Raw genomic sequence first — 12,173 nt, 5'->3', positions numbered from 1 at the left:
CTTTTGTCTTCACCCTTCAAGAATGTCTCTGAAACACAAATCTGATGCAAGTGTTAGAGATACAGCAAAGAAGAGAAAAACCATCACCATTGAAAATAAAGTAGAAATAATAAAAAGGTCAGAGGGAGGTGAAACTCCATCATTCATTGGCACAGCACTTGGTTACCGTTGGTCAACAATAGCATTTATTATAATAATGTACCTGTTCCGACTTACATAAAAATTCAATTTAAGTACAAATCTACAGTCCTGATCTCGTACGTAACCCGGGGACTGCCTGTATATAAAATCCAACATCAATCTGTCTTTATGCCTGACTGCTTTTCACAAGAGAACTACTTAATGGATTTAGATCAGGTTTTTTTCTGTAATTTGCTTGAACATTTCGGTTGATTTTGCAACTTCTCTCATCGCACTAAGTATCATAATTTGCTTGTGGTACCAATTTATTTGTGTGAATTTCAGAGAAACACAGCAGGCCAAGGGGAGGGAGGCGGGGCCTCAGGGTGTATATTATATCCGCTTAGCTAGCAAATGAGAATTTGTTTAAACATTCCAGTTGATTTTTCGACTTATCTCATCGCTATGAGAATTATAGTTTGCTTGCAGGAGTGATATATTTGCACTAATCCGAGACAGAGGCCGTGGGCCGAGGAGAGGGGGAAGCATGACGTCAGGAGTAGGGAACTGGACAGGGCCCACCTCATCGTCCTGTTTCCTTTCTACGCGGGCAAAGCTCCAGGGGAAAGCTAGTCATCAATAAGGCAGCATTTGTAATAAATAAAAATGTATTTCATAAAACAAGTTAAAAAATTCCAAAACCTCAGAAACAATCAAAGAATGGCTAAATATCATAACTTGCAGTCACTACCACCCTTGAAATTCTGACATTAAGATCACAGCTTAGAAATTTAAGTGCACTTGTATGCACCAATTAGGCATCAAAGTGGAAAAAGAAGATTGCCAGACAGCAGTGAATATAGCTGCTCTAGGGCCTACAAGTGAATGGGGAAGCGTCTATGTTTATGACAGCTCACTACAACCGTAAATTAAATTAAACAGGTTCAGCTTTAATGGTTTGGTATGTTTGGTAGCAGAGTGGTTAGCATTGCTGCATCATGGCTGTAAAGACCCGAGTTTGATTCCAAGCCCATTTGTTATTTGCTGTGTGGTGTCCTCTCAATATTCACATGGTGTTTATCTTTAGTCTTGTTCATCTTCCACATCCGTCCCTTATCTTAAGCTAACTGGTGAATCTAAACTTGCTCTTTGTGGCTGAAATTTTAAATATGTATGCCCCATGACAAACTGGCATCCCCTCTGGGTTACTGCTAGTCATGTGCCTCATATGTCTTAAGCTGGAATGAGAGGTGATTTTATTCACTTGGAATTTTGAGATTGGCCTGTTATACCACTATACCACAGTAAACTAGCTGCTGGTTTACTGTACAATGTAATGTATTTCCTTCTTTTATTGTATTTACTTATTTATTTACATCAGTGCCCTTTTGTTCTCCACACTTATCTAAATAATCTATGTCTTGTTTAATGAAAAGGCTGCATTTATCAGTCCTTACTCAGAATACAGCCCCATGACTTATCCATCATTAAATTTTACATGAAAAATCATTGTACCTATATGTGTGCAATTCTGGTCACCCCACTACAAGATAGACATAGCAGCACTTGAAGCTCTGCAGAGGTAAGCAACCTAGTGCATTTCAGGACTTAAGGATGTGTTGTGCTCTGACAGACTCCGAAAATTAAACCTGTTTAGTCTCAGAGTACACTGTGGGGAGACTTAATCCAGGTCTTCAAAATTCTCAAAGACAGTGATGAGACAGAACCAGCAGAATTCTTTCAGCCTAATGGTGAATCACATACTCGAGGAGACAAGTGGAAATAAAGAGGAAGTGCGTTTAGAACTGAAGCCAGGAAGTACTTCTTTAGACAAAGTGTTGTGAGAATCTGGAACAAGCGACTGAGACGTGTAGTTGAAGCAGAAACATTAACAAGCTTTAAAAAGAACCTAGAAGAGATATCAGGAGAAATTAACTATTAAGTAATGAAATAAGAGTGATGAACTTAGTGATCTCCATTCACTTGTCAAATTTCATATATTTTTAACAAATCTCAAAAAATAAATTTGAAGTTTTAAAGTACAATGTATTGTTATCATCTAATAAATAAATGACAATGAAAACCAATAATTAGAAGAAGGTTCCAAATAATGTCTACAACCACATCTAGTTAATTATAGATGAATTATGATCTTATCAAATAGAATTTAAAATAATAATACATGCATTTTGGCAATTGTGAAGAACCCACATCAGCTCAGGGTGTATGTTATCACAGGACACACTCGCACACATTAGTCAACTTCTTCTTACCCTGGAGATGTTTGGAATATTTGAAGAAATCTACAGAACTCTCACATGGACACAGGGAAGCCACATAAACAACACACTTGGACACACGAAAAACATGTAAACGTAACACATTAGTGCCACTCAGTCTTAGAAATGCAAAGTCCAAATTACTATGTGCATAACAATCAAATATTCAATGTACGATTCATCTATTCTTCTATTTTAAGACGAAAGAAAGGACTCAACATTAGACAGTGCACCAGTTCACCATAAGACACACACTCATGCTCATTTATATTTAGTATTTATAATTAACCTCACACATTTAACCTGCACATTTTTGGATGTGGGACGAAAATCAAAGCTCCTGCAAAAAAGGCCCTGTCAGTCATGGAGGAATGTGCAAATGAAATAAAGATAGGAAACCTGGCTGGAGCTCAGATCTAGGCCTCTGGAGGTATGAGGCAGCAGTACTAATCAGTGTGAGTCCTAGTTAAATGCTCAACAATGTACTCTTCCACAATTAGTGTACTGTACCTTTATTTTATGCTCTGTATTGAATGTTTCCACAAAGCACAGAAAATGAATTTGCTGAAGTCATTCAGTATCATTGAAATCATAAGTAAAGACACTGGGAAAAAGGCAGAATACAGAAAAAAACCAAACAAACAAGAAGGTACCAATGGTCTAGACTAAAAGTTAAATGTCCATATTGTCTGCGCTAGAGTGAAAGGGTGGGTCACCTCTTTACACTTAACAGCGACCTCCATGGATTACTGCATGTTAGCCATACAGTAACTATTAATTTGAATGTGTAGAAATGTAGTCCTGGAAGTGCTTTACAGAAAACCTCTCTGGCTAGGAAATTACTATTATTACAGCTATAAAGTCCAAAGGTCAAACTGATGTTTTAAAAATAATATTCATTTTATGAAAGTGTAAAGCCCATGTGGTATCAAGGACCTATACAGTATTTTGTTCAGCAATAATCTCCAATTTCAGAGTTTAAAGAGTATTTCTTAATTTTTTTAAAGCTCAAATAAAAATAATGACTCTAGTTTGAACAATTCAAATTCATATTTTAGTTCAAAGTTAAACCACAAGAGGGCAGCAATGAACATTTCTAGGAACTTAAAAAGGACCATGCTGCTCTCTGCTGGCAGCTCTCTAGAGTAAAGTTGCACACTGATAATTTGTGGTAGCATATGATGCAGTGTTTTACCAAGTACACCTATATAAGACTGGAAAGGTTTAACTAAATTAACATTTATATCTGCAGATATTTAGAGCGTGTCCCCTTTCATTTTGGTGAACTTGAACGGGATGATTCAGCTTAAGTAAATAACTCTAGCTATAAAACTAACCCTGCTTAGCATTACAGTGTCACACACCCTAAGTTTTGGGTTTGATTTCCAGTTCTTCTGTATTCATTTTGCATAATTGTGTGGCTTTTTCTCTGGGTTCTCTGGGATAGCTCTCACATCATGAAGCTATGCATGTTGGTTTAGTCAGAGATATACCCTGTATCAGTAAATGTGGGCTTTGTGTGAGTGTGCCCTGTAATTCCCACCTTCTACTTGGGACAGGTTTGTCACTCGCAACCTTGAATTGGATTATCAGATTTATAAACTGGAAGCATGAAGGACATATTTGAGCATTTGCAACAATAACTTTTTGTTATTTGTATTTTTTTATCCTGATGGAGCCTCAGTCACCATTCCTAATGTCCAAGATGACCTGTTAAGCCTCCCTATCAATAGTAATATTTGAAATGCCCCATTCTGTTCAAGTTCACTGGAATGAGATCTTGTCATTCTTTAATCGTGACAAACAACACAAGCCTCTGTCTCCTTACTTTACTTGTTGTTGTCCTTTGTGAAGACTTCTTTTTGTTAATTTATTTTTCTCACTTCATTGCATTTATTCACATAACTTTGCTTGCAAAGCAGTTGCTTTTATTTTCTGAACCTTACCAGGCAGATTAAACTATTTATATTTGTACAGTAATATTTTGAAGACGCTCCTTTAGCCACAGTTTGGAGTCTTGCTGGGTATATATGCAGTGTAGAACATCTCGATTTGGAGTTTATTGCAGATTTCACTTTCTAGGTTTGTTCCACTCCCTTTAGGGCCAAATGGAGAATGCTGAAGTAACTTAATTTTCTAAGCCCTTCCACAAATCACAAGTGGTATTTAATGCTGAACTTTGCTGGATCCTCACCTCTATATTCTCTCTTTGCTTTACCTTTCAGCTGAAGGTTTGCATTTGCTTGGTTGGTGAAACCTTAACACAGTTGAAGTTCCTTTGCAGATTCTAGCAGGATTTCCTTGAGGATTTCCCTTTATACAGAGCCATTCATTGTTCTTTCTAGCTCAGTCCTTGAAAGCTGAACCCATAAATTGAAACTGCGTCCACCCTGTTCCAAGATTAGGATGATCACCAGTGATGAACTGCATTTGCTACAGCTTGGCTTTTAACTAAAATTCTTAATTTATTTTTTTAAATTAAATATAACTACGTATATAAGTGATCTTAAGTCTATCTGCAGTCCACAGAGAAGATGTGAGGTACTACAGAAAGTGTTGGCACTTCCTTCTATGAGGAGGTGCTCTTCTGCTCTGTCTGGCTGGGTACTGCACCCTTACACTTCTCATTGCACAATGTGGGTGATGCCTGTTCAGAGTAAACACACAAGCCTTCATTTCTGTCTGTTTCTTCATGATACATTATACAATGACCCAAAACCGCAGGACAGAAAGATCTATAAATCCAAAAATAGTTAGCAGGACAGTTATTTGGCTTTTACAATGCGTGGTTTTGCTTCAACATTGTTTCAGCTATGATGCTTTAAACATCCTAATCAGGCGATCAAAGTGACATGAGATTACTGCATAAACCTTAGGCAAACCGATATTTCTTTTGAAAAGAGGGCTTAATACTAATTAGGCTAGAGACTATAGTCCCATAATATGAGCAGCACCTCTAGAATGCCATGTAGACAGAAATCTGAAATATATTTGGACAGTACAGTGTTAGACTGCTGCCTGTCAGCTCCAGAGACTGAACTTCATTTCATTCTACCCATTTATGGGCATCCATTTTCTGGGTACCCTGGTTTTAACATTCTCAGAACTGCTTAATCCTCTTCAGGATTGCAGGAGGCCAAAGCCTTTACCAGTAGTATTGGGCACAAGGTGGAAACCAACCCTGGATGAAAAACCAGTCTACTGTACTGATGAGATTATATTAAGTGGTTACTCTGAAGTGACCTGGTATGAGCGTACGAACGTATGCTCAATACTGTTTGGTTAGGTTTCAGATTAATTTATCTTTATGATGAGTAGAGTATATTTAGAAAATAAATAGATAACCTAATTTTATGCTGTAACATACTTCTTTCATATCCAACTACAAAATGCTGTAGCACATCTAAAGTATATAAAGAAAATTGTAATATGTTTGTTTCCCAATCACGCATGAACAGCCTTACCAGTTTTCATGAAATTTTGCAGTTTACATTGCCAATGGATTAACCTAAAATACTGACTATATGTTGTATTGTAAAGAAGCACTGTAATAAAACCAGTGCCAAAATGTGGACTACAATTCCCATCAGGCAGCAGGAGCACATTGGGGTTAATGGAAGAAATATCTTTATCAGCATGTACTAAGGTTTGTATCGGCCAAAGCACGATTTCATCTAAGACTGCAGGTTCAGCCACTTCTTCTCAACTAATATGGACCACAATTTCATTGTCTTGCTGAATCACAGCTTTTGTCTAATAGTACGTCTATTTGTCTTATCATGTGGTGTATTTAGCCATGTTTGAATTTATAATAGGCAGTTTTCCTAATTTGTTTTGTCCTGGATACATTTCCGAGAAATATACAGGTCAAAAGGTTTGTACGGTGTGGCCAAATCCTCAAGTAGTAATTTTACTTTCTTTCTACCCCCCAAAAACCTTTCAAACTTCAAACCCCCCTCTTAGTGAATTTTGTTGTTGTGACATTGCATGCAAAATGAATTTGCAAAATTATATGCGAAAGGAAACTTGGCCGCTTCACTTAACACTACCTATTCATTTGTGATATTATAGCTTACATAATCTACGGTGGGCGGCACGGTGGCGCAGTGGTAGCACTGCTGCCTCGCAGTTAGGGGACCTGGGTTCGCTTCCTGGGTCTTCCCTGTGTGGAGTTTGCATGTTCTCCCCGTGTCTGCGTGGGTTTCCTCTAGGTGCTCCGGTTTCCTCCCACAGTCCAAAGACATGCCGGATAGGTGGATTGGCGATTCTAAATTGGTCCTAGTGTGTGTTTGTGTGTGTGTCCTGCGGTGGGTTGGCACCCTGCCCAGGATTGGTTCCTGCCTTGTACCCTGTGCTGGCTGGGATTGGCTCCAGCAGACCCCCGTGACCCTGTGTTCAGATTCAGCGGGTTGGAAGATGGATGGATGGATAATCTACGGTGGGAGATTCAGCCAAGGACAGTGGTGGCATGGTGCTCAGTGGTCAGGTGTAAAGAAGACAGTTTCATTGCACTGTGTACATGTGACAATAATTTTTAAATTAACTTATGGCACTACATGTTTTATCAAAGCAAAACCTTGCATTTTTGAAAAAGTAAATTCTGCTGTATCACTACTACAGTAAGTGCAACAAAGGTAAGACATGATGAGATAGAATGAAATGCAACATTTTAGCCCATGCTAATTCGCAGTTCAAAATATGGTAGAATTCTTAATTTGGCAGTTATAATTTAAGGCTTTCATGCCAATCTTTCAAGCTGCTCACCTTTATAACATTATCAAATACCAACACTGGTGCACTATCCTGTAGTAATAATGAGAACCTATAGTGTTGTCAGTGAACATCAATTCCTACCCAACCTTCTCCACCACTCATAGATACTATCCGGGGTCCATTGATTCAATTGTTCAAAATGCCATCCCAATTTATTAATGTGGGTTTAAACATCTTTTCGTGAAACCACAATAAACAAGAAAAATTATAAAGAAACAGTATTCACAGTTGCAGCCTGTTACGCAGCAAGCAGTTATGGCAATTATGGAACAAAATCATACACAAAACCACAAATTCTCAATTCATGAGAGTAGAAACATTGATAGAGAGGTAGTGCAGATGATGAATGGCACACTAGCAATGGCAAAAGGATCAACATTTAAAAAATGCACGTATATTTATTTTTTTAGCATTATACTATGCACTATTTGTGCTACCCGTCCAAGACAAGTTGAAATCTAAATAATCGACATAGACTTCAGCGTCATATGCAATGCATATGTCCCTGTTATACATTCGTGGCTAGAAGTTTTGAGAATGACACAAGTATTGTTTTTCACAAAGTTAGCTGCTTCAGTGTTTTTAGATCATTTTGTCAGATGTTTCTATGGTATACTGAAGTATTGTTACAAGCATTTCATAAGTTTCAAAGGCTTTTATTAACAGTTACATTAAGTTTATGCAAAGTGTCAATATTTGCAGTATTGGCCCTTCTTTTTCAAGACCTCTGCAGTTCGCCCTGGCATGCTCTCTGGGCCAAATCCTGACTGATGGCAGTCAATTCTTTCATAATCAATACTTGGAGTTTGTCAGAATTTGTGGGGTTTTGTTTGTCCACCCACCTCTTGAGGATTAACCACAAATTCTTAATGGGATTAAGGTCTGGGGAGTTTCCTGGCCATGGATCCAAAATGTCGAATGTTTTGTTTCTCGAGCCACTTAGTTATCACTTTTGTCTTACAGTCACCATTGGTGACTTGGATGGTTGAGAGAAGTTGCTCTTGGAAGATGTTTTGGTACCATTCTTTATTTATGGCTGTGTTCTTAGGCAAAATTGTGAGTGGGGCCATTTGGTATCTCAGTTGGGACAAAGAACAACATCTTACCAGCTGGAAGGCCAAAATGGAAGGAAAGCATGGAAGAAGGTATAACCCAACCTGAATGATCTCTAATTCTAATCTCAGTCAGGGACAAAGACTAATGGATGGACAGTGGGTGTTTATCTACCAGAAACAATTCATCTCCCAGTACAATAGGTGGCAATGCTTCTTTGGCATGGCCCAAGGTTGGACACCTACAGGGTTGCATGGAACTTGTAGTTCTGAAAAGCAGGCTCGATGGAGTCCATGGGTACTGCCAGAGGGTGCTGCCAGCAGAAGACTGATTGATTGTGTTTATCTGTTTATTAAGGTACTGTAATTAATAAAAGGGACAATATTTGAACTCATGATTGTGCTGGGTGTGATTGTGTAAGAGGTTCGCTCAGCAATACCCCTTACTCGTTACAAGTGTTAATGTTTGTGATGCACCATCTATTGGAATGACAGAGACATCGCAACTGGATGGACACACAAACATATGCACAGACACTTATCTGTTTATTAAGGCAGATACCCAATATACAGTAGTGGGTGTCCTTACTGTAATTCTGGTGAGAGACCAAGCGACAGAGAGAAGACAGGTTCCTCTCTTATTGAAAGATCTTTTGTTATTGTATGGCAGAGGTCAACAATCTTACTTGTTGCAATTTCTTATATTTACTGCAGTTTAAACAGGGTTACCAAGGTAGTTCCCTAACACTTGAACCTATGTCTGACTAGTCTGTCCACATATGACATGGTAGACTAAATGGTGATTCTATATTGACCCATTTAGGTCCATGACCTTGGAGGGTCCCGGTGACTGCTGGTTTACATTGTAACTAGTCATTAACTCAGAGGCTACTTCTTTATTGTAACTGGACGATAATGAACAGTGCTGTTAGTCTGACTTTCTATGAAACAACCAGCAGTATGAAACAAAAATGTGCATTAACTGTGTAGCAAATTTTTGCATATAGGTACATTTACTCTCTAGTGAATTTTAAGTATTTTATTACTATTCTTGTTCAAAATGTAAAGAAGTTTGGATTGAACAGGCTTGAGCATGATACAGAATAGACAGGAGTGCTACAGAGCTTGTTATTGGGAATGAGCTCAACCTTTCTAAAATTATACGGCATAGCCAGAACATCAAAAAGCAGAATGAATTAAAATTCATGAAAGGAATTTATGGTTATTGACAATACTTCATTTCAAATTCAGAAACTAGGAAGCAAGGAGTCCAACTGAGCAATGACTTCAATAAAGAACACAGATTAGCTATGGATTCAAATTAATAGACTAGAGTAGCTACATTGTAAATCTGCATCCATTCACAAACTTGCATAACCCAGTTTAGGGATGTGGGCTTCACTGGGTGGAACACAGGAAGGTAAACCAATAAACCCACCTTGCAAGACTTCGGCAGAGAAAACCAACCTATATACAAGAAGAAATTCCAAACAGTCAGACATTGTTCGTCTCAGGACTTGAGAGGTGTTAGGCAGCAGGAGTAACAGCCCCACCACATCTCTTGTCGAGCCTTACTCCCACATTAATTGGTATGTGGTTGCTGAAAAGTGACTTATAAAAGTGATCCTCTATAATGACATTAACAATTTAACATGAGAATCCTCAGAAGAGGGTGTCAGGCACCTGGTGAAATGACTTTGCTTACATTTTCAACTTGCAATTACTGTTATTTGTGCCATTGATTTTTTTTTTGTTCTTTAGGAGATTGTTACATTGACATTGTCTGTTTTTCTGTGGGTCGCTGCCTTGTTTTTCATGACTGTCACCAATTTTTTTATGACAACAGTAGCCAAGACTAGTGAAGTGTCCTTACAGCATGTAGTGTGACCTCATTATGTAATAAAAAATTGGTAAGGAATCCAAACTATTGACAGACGCACAGAAGACTAGTTCTTGAGCATCGTCAAACAAATATAATGCAACATTTTTTGGTTTTGATTTCATTTGGATTTTGACTATGATTTTTGGTAAATTACTTGGTTAATAATATCTACCAAGCACTGAGCACCAAATTCTCCCTTATGCTTCTTTTCTGATTCACTAAAACATAATACGTTAATTTTCTGCTACTCATTCACCTTACATACAACTGCATTTACTTTGGTACAATGCCTCCAGAACAAAGGGCAGATCAGTGTAAAGTCTGTTGATTTTTGTGGTTCTTATTACTAATTGAAGGAAATCATGGAAACTTTCCTTGAAGAAGCAGTTGCTGTAACTCATTAGATTTGTTGAGAGATGTATATTCCATGGATGGAATATCAGACTGACAAAGGTGAATAAGTTAGTAAGACTTAAAAAAAACTCTCAGTACAATGATTATCCATCCATCCATTCATTATCCAACCCACTATATCCTAACTACACAGTCACGGGGGTCTGTTGGAGCCAATCCCAGCCAACACAGGGCGCAAGGCAGGAAACAAACCCTGGGCAGGGCGCCAGCCCACCGCAGACAATGATTATTTAATGTGAAAAGTTAACAAAACACACCATAATTTTCTGTTGAATGTCAAAAATACTTTGAAATGATTCTTAAATCGACTGTTCACCACCAATATTAGAAGTGGCTAATGATAATGGAGCTAGCTGTTAAATGAATTATTCAAACAACATGTGCTCTGTAGGTATTTCATTTAACAGCAGGCTGACAGAATTACTTAACCAGTCTATTTTAATACATTCAGTACTTTATTGTTGAATTTACAATTTGCTTTAATAGGAAACCTCTGACTCTCAGACTGGCCAGTAATGAACTTCCTAAACTCATTAATGCTGGCAGATGGCTGCCTTCAGAGGAACAGAAAGTCTAGCATACGTGTATTGGGTAGGGTCAATGAGTCATTACAAGCAAGGTCAGCTCAACAACTTACTTTCTCCTTATGTTCATTTAATTAAATTTGGTTACAGTATAAGCTGACCCAACAATTACTTTTGAAGCGATTAAGCACAGCACTATCCTATACAGCTACATACACAAGTGCATCCATTTTCAACAGGGCAGGTTTGCAGAGAGCTGGAGCACTGATTGCAAGGCTGGAACCAGTCACATTATTACAGGCACACTCATGGACATCCCATTCAGAGTGGGACACTTCTGCATTACAAATTACTTCAGCAAAATCCAAGGCCAGTGCAATTAAAGTTTCAAAAAATATGTTGTCACACAACAAGCCTGGAGGTGAGTGAAATATCGCGAGACAAGGGGTTGATTTGCAGTACTAACTCCTCTCTCTCTCTTTCATCAGACCAAAAGAAGAAAAATAATATCCATACCTTACTTCCGGATCCCAAGATGGCCGCTCAAATGTCACTTCCGGCATCCTCTGATGACAACGCTTCTGGCTCAATCCAATGACGGTACTTCTGGTCTCCAGAAGATGATGTCACTTCCTCCATCACATCACTTCTGGTTACTTTTGACGACGTCGTATCCGTCCACCATTTTGTCACTGTATAAAACACCATCTCTTGTAATACATTTTGTTATTTGCTGCAATAAGTATTTGATCCATCATTTTGACTGCTTGTTTTTCTTTTGTCCTTCGGATATTATACAGGGACGGTTCCCAACTCTTTTTCTTTTGTGGAAGTGTTTTTGGTTCATTGCAGTGTTCATTTATTTAGCCATACATTGCTCCTGTTAGAGATGCCCGGGGGGGGGGCGACCCGACCGGAATGCCCAGGAGGACTGGAGGAGGGCTTACGCCTTCCCCAGTCCATGTGGGGGTGACCGCCCTGGTACCTTTGGGGGCCACGGGTACAGAGCTTTGAAGCCAGGGGGCACCCCTATACCTTTGGAGCCCTGGACCTCAGCACTTCTGCCACACCCGGAAGTGCTGGGGGGAAGAGGAACAGGGACACCCGGAGTGCTTCTGGGGATGGAGCC

General features: G+C 38.8%; 1 protein-coding gene across 1 annotated transcript in view; it reads left to right on the top strand.

Annotated features, from left to right (window-relative positions):
* Positions 1 to 11,738, top strand: part of LOC120542303 (clarin-3) — a 114,042-nt gene extending 102,304 nt beyond the window's left edge. The window contains exon 3 of the mRNA XM_039774699.1: positions 11,533 to 11,738. Within this exon, the coding sequence (XP_039630633.1) occupies positions 11,533 to 11,642 (110 nt within the window). The 3' untranslated portion in view covers positions 11,643 to 11,738. The remainder of the gene's footprint in view (positions 1 to 11,532) is intronic.
* The last annotated feature ends 435 nt before the right edge of the window (positions 11,739 to 12,173 follow it).

This window comes from Polypterus senegalus, chromosome 1 (assembly GCF_016835505.1).
Source record: "Polypterus senegalus isolate Bchr_013 chromosome 1, ASM1683550v1, whole genome shotgun sequence".
In the NCBI taxonomy this organism is placed as follows: Eukaryota; Metazoa; Chordata; class Cladistia; order Polypteriformes; family Polypteridae; genus Polypterus; species Polypterus senegalus.
Note: the sequence above shows the minus strand (reverse complement) of the source record. Positions and strands in the feature narration are given on the sequence as shown.